The following is a 14,263-nucleotide window of genomic DNA, read 5'->3' as shown; positions in this document are numbered from 1 at the left end:
GTGGCCACTCTCGAGATTGATCACTGAACATTTATTCTTAATCCTAGACCCTAGCTGCAGCCAGGGTGCTGTGGCTGTGTTGTGGTGGTCAGGTGAGGCCCAGAAGGCTCCCAGGAGAGGACCCAAAGGCTGACGCTGATACTCTATGGCTATGTGGAAGCCAGGCAGGTGGTGACATGGTCAATGCTCCAACTAGGAGCCCATAGAGCAGAAGCAGCATCCAGGGCAGGCTTAGAGGGACGGGCGCGTGTGGAGGACGCCTCTGTAGACGCTCCAATGCACTCCCATGCATTGGGGCCAAGCGCTAGATGCAGGCAGAGGAGGTGAGGCCCTGGCAGAGTTCAGGAAGGCAAAGGCACATGACAGTGGCAGGCAGCAAGAGACAGGCTGGGGGCTGCAGGGGACCCAAGTCCAGGTGGGCTAATGGAAGGATGGCCCTTCCCAGGCGCTGTGAAGCCCTGGAGGATCCTTGCTCCTGGCTTTGCCCTTCCTGGCTAGGGGCTTGGGCCAGCCTGGGGTAAAGCTAAGGAGGCAGAAAGCTATTCCAGAAGGAACGGCCTTAGCTCCCCCTGGAGGAATGCTGAGGGCAAGACTTACCTACTGGACATCTCTCCTACAGCCTGAGTACCCTGTCCTCTAGCAATCATGGCTTCCTAGCTGCTGAGTCTAGCAGCTCTTGACCCCCAAAGCTCAGAGGCCCTTAGTTGTCCGGCTCTAGCGTCCACTCTGATAACCACTGCAGGCACGACGCTCTCTGTGCCTCAGTTTCAGGAGGCGGCCGACCTGGCCTGGGCTGTGGGGTGGAGGGGCTGCAGGGCCTTGGCCCTCTGGCCATCGGGTCAGGGTCAGGGTCAGTCCGTAGGGCCTGGATGAGCTGTTCAAGGGGTTGAATGCAGGTACTGGGACTCCAGCAGGCATCAAGGGCAGGCAGGAAGGGGTCAGGCGTACAGGCCTCCACGCACTCGGCCCGTGTGGGGATGCGCAGGTAGAAGGCGTGCAGCATCATACGGAACGGTTGGTCCTCCTGGTCGTCAGCCTGTCCGTAAGTCAGGTCGCCCACGATAGGGTGGCCGAGAGCGCTGCAGTGTACTCGAAGCTGGTGTGTCCGGCCTGCGGAGTCAGGGATGGGAGGTCAGGCTGGGATGAGTCATTCTTTGTCACATCCCTCGCTCTGACAGCATCCAGCAAGTTCTCTGTTGGCTTTAGAGCCTCCCGGCAGCCCCTGGGCTTTCTGTTGTGTGCTGCAGTGCTGTGGAAGGAACCCCGAGCCTTGTGCATGCTAGCAAGCATGCTACAGACAACTGTACCCCAATTATCTTCTTTCTCCCTTAAAACGTTTTAAAGTACATTTTAATCGTGTGTGTGTGTGTGTGTGTGTGTGTGTGTGTGTGTGTGTGTGTTGTGTTCCTGCATGTTCTTGAGCAGAAGACAACTTTTTTTCTTTTTTGGAGATAAGAGTGCAGCCTTGGCTGTCCTGGAACTCACTCTGTAGACCAGATGGGCCTCGAGCTCACAGAGATCTGCCTGCCTCTGCCTCCAAAGTGCTGGGATTAAAGGCAAGCACCGCCGTTTTACCACCCAGAAGACACCTTCTAAGAGTCTCTTCTCTCCTTCCACCACTTTTGTCTGGGACTCCAACCTGGGTCGTCAGGCTTGGCAGAAGGCCGCCCCCCCCCCCTTTTTTTTTGGAGACAGTCTCATGCAGCCAAAGATGGGTGTGAACTTCTGCTCTTCCTGCCTCTTCTCTCTAGAGTGCTAGAAATACGTATCTATGCTACCACACCTGTTTACCTGATCTTCTTTAAAGAATGAATCCCTTGCTAGGCACACATGGCCCACACTTTTAATCCCTCTGGGGAGGCAGAGAAAGGTGGAATTTGAGGCCAGTCTGGTCTACAGAGTAAGTTCCAAGGCAGCCAAGTCTTCACAGAGAGAAAAGAGAAAAGAAGAAGAAAAAGGGGAGGGAGGGAAGAAGGGAGGGAAGGAGGGAGGGAGGGAGGGAGAGAGAGAGAGAGAGAGAGAGAGAGAGAAAAGGAAAGAAGGAATATTTCCTGAGCAGCTGCTTTGCAGATATGTGCCACTAGGAAGAACAGGCCCTTGGTATGGGATTCATTATACCCCTTGCTATAAATCAGATATTGGGACTCAGGGCAAGGGATTGGTCTGGGGTGGGTTGTGAGGGCACAGCCAGGGAGACACTTAGTCTAGCTAGAGAGATCAGTGTGACTGCCAGGGACCATGCAACCACCAGCAAAGATCTGGCTGTGGCTCTGGCCGCACGCCTGGTATAGACCCAGGCAGGCCTCAATGCCTATACCCCAAGGTCCTTCTTACATGGCAGACCCCTGCCCTGGACATACCTGTAAGTGGCTTCAGCAGCACTTTGGACACAGGGTCACCAGAATATAACCCATGTTCCAGGACCAGCAGCTCTGTGAGACTTGGCTTAGGGTTCTCACAACCTAGATGGGAAGGCAACTGTAAGGGTCAACTGGGCCATCCCTAGAGCCTGAGCCAAGTCCAGTCTACATCTGTCTGGCTGTTCTCATCCATGCAGGGTTTGGAGACATGCCCATGGCCCCCACAACAAACTACTATTACCATGAGTGCCCTCAATGCACATGGTGTGGGTCCGCCCCTCTGTGCTGTTCCTGCCAATGGCATAGTTGATCGTCACTTGGCTTTCCTGGACATGGCCTCGGACCTGTTGAGCAAGGACATCACACATAGCTCACAGGGTCACACTGCCACCTCCGAGAAGGATGTGGCTACCCTCTAGGTAGGCACATAGGCCTGGCATGGAGCTTGGGTTAGAGGGGCCGGCTAGAGTAGGCTATGAGCCTTGGGTCTCCACACGGCATCCCAGGAACTGGCCAGGGCTTACCAGTGCCAGGTAGGCTTTGGTAACTCGTCGCTCCTTGAAGCACTTATAAGCGCTGCCCGCAGCTGCTTTATTCAGGGCCACGCACAGCGCCCCGCTGGTGGAGAAGTCCAGTTGGTGGCAGAACCTGGGAAGGGGCAGAGGAACAGCAGTGGCTGGACCCTGTTGTGTTCTGGTTAGCACTACTGTGGCAGCGTCCAGTGTCCCAGCATCCTTTGGAAGGATGCTGCAGTGGGACTCTCTGTGTTGGCTGTGTACCTGAACCCATAGCAGGTGTCAGGGTCAGCCAGCTCTGGGAAGTGGTGTCGGAGTTGCTTCTGTAGGGTCAGGGTCTCACGCCAGGTCTTGCTATCAATGCGCAGGTCCCAGTGCTTGTTCACCACCAGGAAGTCGTTGCTCTGGTACACGATGGACAGATTTTCCATGCTGCCAGGCTCCATGGTGGGGCTGCACGCAGGTGGGAGTGAGCCTGGGGGTGGGAGGGTGCCTGACCTGGACCTCAAGTTCTGTGCACACTTATTGGGGCCAGCACCTGCTAGAACCCTTTTTGCCTTCCACAAGGGGCCAGGCCAAGGGGATCAGCTCTGGAATGGGAGTCTGGCCAAGGTCAGGAGATTCTGACTTGCCATGGACTCAAGGGTGAGGGAGCTCTCCCTGACTCGACGTGAAATAAACAGCCTGGTTGTCCAGCTCACCCCTACACACTTCGCGCTGGGTTATGGATCTTCTCTGAGTAGGCAAGGAAGCCGACAGGGGTTGCTGTGCCCTGATTGGCCCGGACCACCCAGGACTGCAGGCGCTCCCTAACTTACCTCCCTCCAGCCTGTAACCACAGGTAGACCCTTGAGGACTTACCTGCAACAGGGCCAAAGGACCAGGATGTCACGTCTCAGCCCTGCATCCAACCCAGCTTTCCTATACAAGGAACCAGGTCTTGGCCTGGCTGCCGCGCAGCTCTGCCTTCACCCTGCCCATTCCACCTGGCTAATGGATGGTCGTACTGGCCAATGGCATTCCCGGCATGGAGCTCCGCCCTCTGAAGGAAGGCGAAGCTCTTCCCGAATGGTCTGCGCACGCACCTTCTTAGTCCCACCTATTTCCCCGCCTCTCGCACGGACAGATTACTGTACAGACCAATAGAAAGCGTACTTGGTCCCCCACTTCGACCACTGAACCATTATTTCTCTCCTCCCGCCCTCTGAGTGTGAAGACCCGCCCTTCCCCTCTGGCCAATGGCAGGAGCCTCTGGGAACGCCGGCTGTTGATTGGCGGTACTGGAGGCTCGAGGGGAGGGGTGGCGCGCGATGGCAGTGGCGCGGGAAGTTCTGAGGGAAGCTTAGCTGTAGAAGCTGTGGTCTGCCTGCACCGGGGACCATGGAAGACTACGAGGAAGATCTGTATGGTGTGGAGGATGACTTCCAAAATCAGTTCGCGGCCGAACTCGAAGTGCTGGCGGAGCTGGAAGGTGGGCGCGGGTCCTGGGTTACGGCCAGGCTGTGGCTGCATCCTGCTGCAGCATGGGGAGCTATGTGATGGCGATAGGCAGCAGCTGGGAATTCGCTTCTTGATGTGTGTGGCTGCTGTCAATTTCTGTCTCAGCAGGAACAGGGGACCTGGCGCCTTCTGAGACCCTCCAGACTCCGGCGAGCCGCCCCCCGCTGACCTTCGAAGAGGCCATCGCTGGTGGGGACATTGTCCCACGTCCTTGCCCTGCAGGGTCCTCAGGAAATGACAGCCGCAATACCAGAAAGAATGTTCGTAGGGACCAGCCCGCGCCCTCCAGTATGTCTTATTGGAGACTGGGCACTTAAGGTAGGGAAATTCTGAGGACCAGTTTTCTATTCTTCCTCCTGTTCCTGCCTCTGTCTCTGCAGGCCCCATGGTCAAACGGCCCAGGTTGGACGTGGTGAAGAGGCTGAACTTCGAGCCAGATAAAGAGGAGCTCTTGTACCCCGATTCTCCTCCTGGGGACATCACCCCCCCACCGAGTCCAGAGGTCTTCCCTGAGATGTGGGATGCTGGGTGTGTTTTTTAAGGGCGTGTAATTCTACCTGTCCCTGGATGAGGCTCTGGAAGTGGAGGCCTATGGGAGGGCAAGAGGAGTGTGGGACCAGGCACCCCACTGAGAGTGACTGGAAAATGACCCAAGATGCTCATCCCTCCTAGGCCCTCAGATGCTGGTGCTGACAATGGCCTCATGCAGGCATTGCCAAGTCCCCGCAATCCCGTTCTGAGACGGCCCCCTGTCTTAGAGGATTACATCAATGTGACGTCCACGTGTGGAGAGCGGGCCTTTTTGGTGCTTCGGGCTGACCTCACAGGCACTGGGGTGCAGGTGTGTGTCCATAGCATGGGGTTTGTCTTGGCGTTGGTTCTTTTGTGTTGCTAATGGGCTCTCAGCAGGTTCTGAGGCCAGTTTCACCTGTCTGAATTGCTAGAAACAGGCACACCCAGGTAGTCCAGTGTTGGAGACAGTAATGCTACTTTTGGGGGGTATGCGGCCTTAGAGTGCTAGCTTGTACTCCATATATTAGCTTTCTGTTTCTCTTTTCCTCTTCCCCCACCCTAAAGCTGACCTCCCCTGGACCTGGCCCATCTGAGGGCAGTATCCCTCTTCTCTCTGGTTAGACAAGGTTTCATCTCTCTCCCTCCATCTCTCCTTCTGGGGGGAAGGGTACTGTGGGTGCCCCCATGACCTGGGAGGGTTACAGAGAAGAGAAATCTGTCTTGGCCAGAACCATCTTCCTGATGTCCAGTGGCGAGGCCGTGGCCAGCTGGACCTTCTGGGTGTCCCCTTCACCTCCCTGAAGGAGCAAGTTGACAACAAGGTGGGTTTAGTGGAATGGGGAGGTGCATGTGTGTGTATTGAATCGGGTGCTGGCTGGACTTGCCCTGACCCCAGCCTGTCCTGTTTTTATAGAGACGGCAGCAACTGCTTGAGGAGGCCCAACAGCTTTCAGACACTCTACATAGGTGACTTGCACACTTACCATCTCAGGAACCCCTGTTGGTTTGGGCCTCTAAGGTGGGCATAGTCACTGTGAACCCTCTGTAGTGAATCAGTCACTTGATTCTCTTCAGCCTCAGGTCTGAAGGGGAAGAGGCCATGCTTGAGGGGCCCCCTGAGGAGGAGCCGGGCCCTGGCCAGGAGACTGCTCAGCACTGCCTCTGGGTGGACGAGTTTGCACCCCAGCACTACACAGAACTGCTCAGTGATGACGTGAGCTCCTGTTCTCTCTCAAGTGTGACTGGCTTGATGTTTGTGATGTGGGGACTCCGAGTGCTAAAGGGGGAAACCGAGTCGGCACAAAACTAGTTTACGGCTGGTTGACTGTGAACTGCTGTGAGCTTGGTTAGGGGTCTGGATGTCCTAGCCCAGTGGTTCTCAACCCTCCTAATGCTGTGGCCCTTTGACACAGTTTCTCGTGTCGTGATGACCCCAACCGTAAATCATTGCCATTACTGCTTCGTAACTAATTTTGCTACTGTTATGAATCGTAATGTAAATATCTACATTTCCCAATGGTCTTAGGTGACCCCTAGGTGACTTTAGGGGTCATTTCACTCCTGAGGGTGTGTGACCCACAGGTTAAGAAACACTGTCCTAACCTGTCCTCTTCCTCAACCCTTGGTGCTGGGCTGTCCTGGGGTGAACATAGGGTCTCAGAGACTGGAGGTCTCAGAGAAACTGTTGAAAACCAGTGCCTGGGCCTTCTGAGCCTCAGTCCCTGTCTGTGTTGAAAATGTGGGCCTGGCAGGGCCCGTCCCTTAGGCTTTGCTCTTAACAGTTTACCAACCGCTGCCTTCTCAAATGGCTGAAGCTATGGGACCTTGTGGTGTTTGGTCATGAGAGGCCTGCCCGGAAGCCCAGACCTGGTGTAGAGCCCACCCGGGTTGGGAAGGAGGCCCCAGCCCCTGGCAAGTGGAAGAGTCATGAGCAGGTACTGGAGGAAATGCTAGAAGCTGAGCTGGACCCGAGCCGGAGGCCTCGGCAGAAGGTAAACCCCACCCGGGCGGGCCTGTACGAACGTATCTGTGAGCATAGGGATTGGTCCTCTGGGAAGCCCGTGCTATTGCAATAGTCTTTTTGGGGGAGGGGACATCTATGAGGCATCTTTAACTCTTCTAGAGCCCGTGGGTTCGATGAAACCAGGGTTGGCTTCACGTGCTAGTGTTGTGAATCTGAAGTTAAATCCACTCTCCTGAGGGATCAGATAAAGTCAGCCTTGAAGTCTCTCACCTCACCGACAGGAAATTCCAAGTATTCCACGTGTTCTCATTTGATGGCTGGAGTATGGGGAACAATGATCAACCTTGTTTCTAGTCCCTGGCTACTGACCAGGAGCTCCCTGGAGGCTAAGGGATTGGCAGTCTGTCCTCTGCTTTGACTGTAGGTGGCACTGCTGTGTGGCCCTCCAGGATTAGGCAAGACCACGCTGGCTCATGTGGTCGCAAGGCATGCTGGGTATTGCGTGGTAGAGATGAATGCAAGGTAAGTGGTGGAGACCCTTGTCCGGGGCTTCTGTGAGGTCGAGCCTGTGGTGCAGGTCTCAAACCCTGGCTGGTGGATGGGGCTGGGGTCTTGGATGTGTAGGCTGTGGTTGGGACGTGTCTTTCATGTCTTAACTGAAGTCGCTACATCCTGCGGCTGCTACCTAGTAACTCTTGGCTTTGCTCTTCCAGTGATGACCGTAGCCCCGAGGCCTTCCGTACACGCATTGAAGCAGCTACACAAATGGAGTCGGTGCTAGGTGCCGGTGGGAGGCCCAACTGCTTGGTTATCGATGAGATTGATGGAGCCCCCACGGTGGGCCTCTGCAGCCTAGGTGGGCTGGTAGGCAGGCAGGCTGGGTGCACTGGGGCTTTGGCTCACTGACCTCTTCCGTGCCTCCCTGAAGGCGGCGATCAACGTTCTCTTGAGCATCTTGAATCGCAAGGGCCCGCAGGAGGCTGAGCAAGGGGGCACAGCTGTGGCTGCGGCAGGGGGACGGCGACGCAGGGCTGAGGGGGGCCTCCTGACCAGGCCTATCATCTGCATCTGCAATGATCAGTGAGTGTGGTGCTGGGACCGGGCTTCCCTAGGCAGAAGGGTCAGCCGGCCTAGCCCTGGCCTGTCCCTCATGTGGCCACTGCGGGTCCTGTCCTGCAGGTTCACACCTTCTTTGAGGCAGCTGAAGCAGCAGGCTCTTCTGCTCCACGTCCCACCAACTCTGCCCTCCAGGCTGGTGCAGCGGCTCCAGGAGGTCAGCAGGGCAGGGCTGGGGGTAGCTTCCAGTGGGAGATGCAGCCTCTATCCCAACCTCGCTTCCCATGTTCCTTCCCTCTGAGCACCCTGGTTCTGCCTTGTATTGAGCTGTCAGGTTGTACTATCACGGGAACTGTACTGCCCTCTCTGGCTGCCCCCAGCACAGGGCTGTTTGTTTGCATCCGGGGAACCAGGTTGTGGCCACAGGGTTGGCTCTGAGGATGTGCTAGACTGGGCGTGGGTCCTCTCAGCAAGGGCGGACACTCTAGAGCTTATCCTGCCTCTAGATCTCCCTGCAGCACGGCATGCGGTCTGACCCGGGTGCACTGGCTGCCCTCTGTGAGAAGACAGACAATGACATCCGTGCCTGCATCAACACACTACAGGTGGGCACACGGCTTGGGGTGAGGCAGGGCCGGGTGAGAATGGCTACGGCTGACTCCACCCTTTTCCAGTTTCTGTATGGGAGGGGCCAGCGGGAGCTGAGCGTGAAGGATGTGCAGACCACCCATGTCGGCCTGAAAGACCAGCGCAAGGGGCTATTCTCTGTGTGGCAAGAGGTCTTCCAGTTGCCCAGGGCTCAAAGGTAGGTAGTCCAGGTGGTCTGCCTTGGTCCGGATGCCTCTGTTGCCTAGGGTCCTTAGACACCACCTGCTGCCGCCAGGGCTCCAGGACAGCTGTTTGGCCTCACTGTGTCCTCTGGGTAGGGACCTGACTTGGGTTGGGGAGCCCAGTTTCTGCCCCAATGGGAGTTGGCTAGAGCCTCCTAATCTGTGGCCTAGAACGTGACCCTCCCTGACCTTACCTTAGTCAGTTCAGAGAGAGTCTTTTGCTCCTAGGTGGCTCTGCTTAGAGACTCCTGTACCTTCAGAGATAAAACAGGCCAGCCAGGACTTCCCTCCGAGCATGCAGAATGTGGCGAGGATGGCCGCCGCCATCTTTGCTTTCACTGGGCGTGGCCCCAGCCTCAACACCTTCTGCTTGCAGGCGACTTGTGGGCCAGGACCTGATGCTACCAACCCATGCTCTCCTGCTCAATGACAGTGACAAGGGCTCTCTGACCTTGGCTTCCCAGCGCTTCTACCACATCCTGCGTGTGACCACTTCTGCAGGCGAGCATGAGAAGGTTGTGCAGGTACTTGTGCCCACCTCAGCTCTCGTGATGCTGGTACTAAATGAGCAGATAGTGAACAGGAGATAGCCTGGGTGGGTTCCAAAGTGAAGGGTGTCAGCGGCGGGCCACAAGGAAGGAAGGACCCTCGGGCCCGGAAAGGGAACTAAAGGAATAATGTTAAGAGGTGACAGAAGACAGGGAGGTTAGGTATCCTAGGATGAGTTTTGGGTTGGTGACTGGGAACCATCTGGAGATCTCTGTGAGGTACATCTGGGCTAGATCCTAGCTGGAGGTGCCCATGGTGTGGAGGGCAGGTAGAGAGGTGTATGCACTCGAGCAAGTGACATAGGCTCCCCTATTCCCCAGAGGGCCTGGCTTAAGCTGCTTCTAGCTCTAAGCGGCTTTGGATTAGTAGCTGGGGATCCATTGACAATCTGGAGATGTGCAGTTTAGGGGGGGCTATGCGGTATGGCTGGTAGGAACTGGATTCACACAGGCAGGCTGGGACAGCTACACCCTGAATTTTGAGGATACAGCTTTCTGCCACTTCTGGAAGGGTGGGAGACCGAACCGTGTGCTACCCCACTTGTCTCGGGGTTGTCATTAGACTATTAGGGCCCTCCCTGGTATTGGCAGCTGATCCCTACACCTTGGCCTTTGGAGAGCAGGATCTAGTGAAAGGGTCCTGAGGCCGATGCTCACACGGTGGGGACATGGAGGGGTCAGAGGGTCAGGACCTAGCTGCTCCTGCAGGGATTCCTGGCCTGCTCACTCCTCCTAGGGCCTGTTTGACAACTTTCTACGCCTGCGGCTTCGGGACTCCAGCCTGGGCACCGTGTGCTGTGCCCTTGACTGGCTGGCCTTCGATGACCTGCTGGAACAGGCGGCCCACCACGGCCAGAGCTTTCAGCTGCTGCGTTACTTGCCCTTCCTGCCCGCGGCCTTCCACGTGCTCTTCGCCTCCAGCCACGTGCCGCGCATCACTTTCCCCAGCAGCCAGCAGGAGGTGTGTCAGCTGCTGGATTTGTGCTTAGAGTGGGGGGGGAGGGGCGTTCTGCTCGCCTGGCCCCAGCTCACTTTCTGCCCTAGGCCCAGACCCGGTTGAGCCAGACAAGGAACCACATACAGACTCTGGTGTCAGGAATGGCACCAGCCACTCGCAGCCGGGCCACCCCGCAGGCTCTTGTTCTAGATACTCTCTGCCTGCTCCTGGATGTCCTCTCGCCTAAGCTGCGCCCCGTGAGTGTCAGATACGGGGGAAAGGATGGAGTTTGTGACCAAGGTGGCTCCAGGCATTTGCTCAGTTGTCCCACCTGTGCCCGCTTGACCCCAGGTGAGCACACAGCTGTACAGTGCCCGTGAGAAGCAGCAGTTGTCGAGCCTTGTGGGCACCATGCTTGCCTATAGCCTCACCTACCACCAGGAGCGCACACCTGATGGGCAGTACCTCTACAGGCTGGAGCCGTGAGTGCCCCTGTGTCTGGGGCAGGGGGAACACCTGGGACATGCAATGAGGGTGCCGAAGCCACTGTGGTCTTGGTGAAGTGTCCAGTGGGTTGTGGGTTGCACTTTAGGTCTGGCCCAGATGTGGCTGGCACTGGGCCTCATCCCAGGTCAGACACAGTGTTGATTCCAGGTTTCAGTGTAGGTTTCATATAACCTCTGTCCATCCCAGGGTGGATAGCCTGTGTGTCTACAGTTCCTTGGGGCTCTAGAGGGCTCGAGGCAGAGCAGCAACAACTCTGGTATCCTGCAGTTTAGTGAGAGTCCCCGTGTCTCTGCCTGTTCTTGTTCCCTCCCTGCAGCCCTGAGCATGTTCCTCGTCTTCTCCACTTATAGTTAGGGGGTCCCTAGTGCCATGGGGTTAGGATGGAAGTGTCAGGACCTCACCCTACATCCAAGGTCTTGAACTTGGTATGTGGGTTGGTGCACAGGCAGACCCTGCCTCTGCTGACCGGTATCCCGGTATCTTGCCTCACCCACCTGGGCAGGAATGTGGAGGAGGTCTGCCGCTTCCCAGAACTACCTGCCCGCAAGCCCCTCACCTACCAGGCTAAGCAGCTTATTGCCCGGGAGATTGAAATGGAGAAGATGTGGAGGGCAGAGGCTTTGGCCTGGACTGGAGGTGGCCCTCAGGTAAGCTTGGCCCTGGTGTTGAGACAGCAAACAATGTTAGTGGTTTGGCCTGGACCGGCTGGCTCTCATTATGCTTCTGTTCAGGTGGACCAGGGTCCCTCAGGGCCTGCAAATCTGCGGACGGACAGTGGGGAAAAGGGGACGAGGCAGCCTGCCCCCCGTAACCATGAGCAGCGGCTAGAACACATCATGAAGAGAGCAGCCGTGCAGGAGCAGGTATGTTGTGGGGGCCGGGGCCGGGTGGGGCTGGAGCAGAGTGATGAACAGAGGGTGGGGCTTGCCCCAAGTCCCAAGGAACCACCTGTTGCTCCCAGAAAGTGGGCAGTGGTTAGCAGACGTACCCCTAGTCACAGGCCTTGCTCAGAGGCCTCAGAGCCTCTCACGTGGGAAAGGCCTGGGTATGCCTGCTTGTCCACAGGCAACCTGATGACCCTCTTTTCTGCTAGCCTGAGAGGGACTTCTTTGGACGTGTGGTCATCAGGAAAGTGGCAGTCCCAAGCAAAGGTGTGTATGGGTCACAGAAGGGAGGGAGGGAGTGGAGGCGTGGGCTGAGGTCTGCTGAGGCGCCACCTTTTGGTCCCTGCAGAGGTTGAGGCCCCCCAGAAGGACACGGACGAGTGGCGCATGGGTGTGGCAGTGGGCAGGAGTGAGGTGTGGTTCCGGTTCAACGAGGGTGTCTCCAATGCTGTTCGGCGCAGCCTGTACATCAGGGACCTGCTGTAGCCCCACTGCCCCAGGACATCAGATCAGACTGACTCCCACAGGGATGTACCAGGGCAGAGACTCCTGGAGAAGTCTGTTTATAAAGTCACACCTTAACAGAGAGTGCGGGTCAGGCTCAGAGGATGGTACACTTGGCCTTCTCCACCCAAGGGTTGTTCTTCATCAGGTCCGGGTTCAGGAAGGGGTCCTTGGGGATCCCGTCCTCAATCCACTTGAGGAGCCTGTAAGTGGGGAGTCTCAGTGTTGGTCATTCCCATGGCACCTGCCCACTGGGGTGTGAGGTCCTGGTTCCCACAAAGGGGCAGTGGCTGGGCAGGCAAATGACACACATCACGGGGCACTCACTCGGGGATGGTCTTGGACGACATCTCCCTCTTGAAGGCCAGTTGGTACTTGAGGCTCTCCACCTCCTTCTTCATCTGGGGCACATCCCACTCCTCCATGGCGTCGGGGGCGTCGGAGGTAGCCAGCCTGAGGCTGGTGGGTGGGAGAAGCAAAAGTGCTGGTCCTGCAGCCCCCACCCAACCCCTACCCCCACTTCCGCCTCTACCTCTCTCCCTACCCTCAGCCCCAGGACAGAGGGAGATGCTGGAGGAACCTGCTGCCCATTGGCCCTTCCTGAGGTCTGCAGTCATGATGTCGGCGAAGGGCCTGGACAGTACCACAGGGATGCACTAACAAGGCCCCTGGGCCTTCTCTACCCAGTGGGGCTGATTAGCTGCAAACTTTCCGTTCTTGACTGGGCAAATGAGCCTGAGAAGGCCCAGCCCTGGATTTGGAGGACAGACTCATTCCTGCCTAGGGAGACTAAAAAAAAATGGACTCCTGAGTATCCAGAGCAACCCCCATCCTCCTTCCATACCTACTTCTAACTAGACCCTGGGCGGGATGAGGGCCCTGAGGTGCTGCCTGGCCCTCTTGGATGCCTGTTTTGCATGGGTAAAGAGGCCAAGTTAATCATGGGGCTGGATTTGGCTGCAATTTGCATGTAGGGTGGGGTATGTGCAGAAGGTCTGAGGACACGGGCCTTTCAGCAAGCCCAGGACTTGGGAGGTGGGTAGCCTCCTGAGGCCAGTGTTTTCCAGACCCAGTCACCAATCACCAGTCACAGACCTGACCAGGAAGAACTGTCAGTTTGGGCAGAACAGCGGGCCTCCCTTTACCCCTCCCTATCTAGGTGCATTCCAAAAGACCAAGTCTCTGGTTCTCCCTCCAATCACAGCTTCCACGACCTTGAGAGGGGTCTGGCACCGAGTGCCGGACACTTCCGGGCAAAGCCTCTATCCCGGGATACTGCAGCTGAGGCGGCCTTGGGGAGAGTCTGGGACCTAGCGATGGTACAGCCTTTAGAGTGGCCCATTCTTAAGAGGTCTTGGCAGGGCTCACAAGGAACCGGTGAGAGGTTGGGTGGGCTAGTATTCCTGGGTGTGGGGGGCCTCCTGCAGAGTACCTTTCCCAGAGACCCCAAGTTACGGTGCCCCACCCTGCCAGGTTCTCCCGCGCCCCGCACGCCGACAGGCACGTGGGCGGAGGATCGCTTGCGGGTCCTCCACAAATGGGAGCACCTGGGCTGGGGGCATGGCCCACCACTGGCCCTACCTGCGCTGCTGCCGCCGCCGGAGCCCGGCCACCGGTGCACCCCGAGACGCCCCCGGCCAGGCGCACGGCGGCGCACACGGGCACTGCGGGCGGCGCGCACGGCGCAGGACAGACGCGCCCCCGTCGCGCAGCGATGGCTCCTGCGCCGCTGGACTCGATCTGTCGGCCGCCCCGCCCCTGAGGCCCAGAGGCAGTTGCCCTGGTCCCAGGAGTTAGAATTAACCTAAGGGACCCTACCTGGTCAAGCCCTAGAGCCCTGGAGTCTGTTCGCTCCACAGTGTGAGGGTTCTGTTCATTGGACTTACTTTTGAAGGAGACAGCAAAAGCAGAGATGACAAGGGCCGAAGGATCTGTGGAGTGAGGCTGGGCTGACCGAGTCCGGGGAGCCTAGGCAGCTGCCCCGCCCACTCTTGCCACCTGGGGCCTTGGTACCGCCTTCACAGGGTTGGGCTGACCCCAAGAGCTCCCTTGGCTGCTCTTACAGCAGGTCTCCCCTGGGGTGGGACATGCAGCAGTGAGGGCTAGTCCCGTCTCTCCTGGGTCAGCTAGAACTGCTGGCAGCCCA

At 57.5% G+C, this 14,263-nt stretch overlaps 3 protein-coding genes across 9 annotated transcripts; 1 reads left to right on the top strand and 2 right to left on the bottom strand.

Annotated features, from left to right (window-relative positions):
• Positions 1-11: 11 nt before the first annotated feature.
• Rpusd1 (RNA pseudouridine synthase domain containing 1) lies at positions 12-3,936 on the bottom strand. Of its 4 annotated transcripts, none has more exons than NM_001105774.1 (6): positions 3,737-3,866; positions 3,140-3,328; positions 2,885-3,008; positions 2,602-2,704; positions 2,361-2,462; positions 12-1,110 (listed from the first exon to the last, which is right to left on the bottom strand). In NM_001105774.1, the coding sequence occupies exons 2-6, from the start codon at positions 3,319-3,321 to the stop codon at positions 701-703; spliced, it is 921 nt and encodes a 306-aa protein (NP_001099244.1). In that variant the 5' UTR covers positions 3,322-3,328; positions 3,737-3,866; the 3' UTR covers positions 12-700. The 4 variants fall into 4 exon arrangements, with proteins under 4 accessions (NP_001099244.1, XP_006245999.1, XP_063124639.1 ...); XM_006245937.5 differs by having other exon boundaries at positions 13-1,110; positions 3,140-3,350; positions 3,737-3,936; XM_063268569.1 differs by having other exon boundaries at positions 13-1,249; positions 3,737-3,910.
• A 232-nt stretch (positions 3,937-4,168) lies between these two features.
• On the top strand, positions 4,169-12,217 carry Chtf18 (chromosome transmission fidelity factor 18). Of its 3 annotated transcripts, none has more exons than XM_006245936.5 (22): positions 4,169-4,346; positions 4,481-4,663; positions 4,756-4,903; positions 5,048-5,216; positions 5,617-5,709; positions 5,802-5,854; positions 5,963-6,101; positions 6,670-6,879; positions 7,276-7,373; positions 7,565-7,688; positions 7,780-7,931; positions 8,031-8,124; positions 8,414-8,512; positions 8,582-8,712; positions 9,114-9,261; positions 10,022-10,246; positions 10,330-10,479; positions 10,574-10,704; positions 11,232-11,376; positions 11,461-11,592; positions 11,823-11,880; positions 11,963-12,201. In XM_006245936.5, the coding sequence occupies exons 1-22, from the start codon at positions 4,256-4,258 to the stop codon at positions 12,097-12,099; spliced, it is 2,910 nt and encodes a 969-aa protein (XP_006245998.1). In that variant the 5' UTR covers positions 4,169-4,255; the 3' UTR covers positions 12,100-12,201. The 3 variants fall into 3 exon arrangements, with proteins under 3 accessions (XP_006245998.1, XP_017452555.1, NP_001099243.1); NM_001105773.1 differs by having other exon boundaries at positions 4,181-4,346; positions 4,484-4,663; positions 11,963-12,217; XM_017597066.3 differs by lacking the exon at positions 11,963-12,201 and having other exon boundaries at positions 11,795-11,880.
• Gng13 (G protein subunit gamma 13) lies at positions 12,140-14,044 on the bottom strand. Of its 2 annotated transcripts, none has more exons than NM_001135918.1 (3): positions 14,004-14,044; positions 12,445-12,576; positions 12,140-12,320 (listed from the first exon to the last, which is right to left on the bottom strand). In NM_001135918.1, exons 2-3 carry the CDS (start codon positions 12,540-12,542, stop codon positions 12,215-12,217), a joined length of 204 nt encoding a protein of 67 aa, NP_001129390.1. In that variant the 5' UTR covers positions 12,543-12,576; positions 14,004-14,044; the 3' UTR covers positions 12,140-12,214. The 2 variants fall into 2 exon arrangements, with proteins under 2 accessions (NP_001129390.1, XP_006246096.1); XM_006246034.5 differs by lacking the exon at positions 14,004-14,044 and adding an exon at positions 13,699-13,854 and having other exon boundaries at positions 12,146-12,320.
• Positions 14,045-14,263: the final 219 nt, after the last annotated feature.

This window comes from Rattus norvegicus, chromosome 10, assembly GCF_036323735.1.
Source record: "Rattus norvegicus strain BN/NHsdMcwi chromosome 10, GRCr8, whole genome shotgun sequence".
Lineage (NCBI taxonomy): Eukaryota > Metazoa > Chordata > Mammalia > Rodentia > Muridae > Rattus > Rattus norvegicus.
Note: the sequence above shows the minus strand (reverse complement) of the source record. Positions and strands in the feature narration are given on the sequence as shown.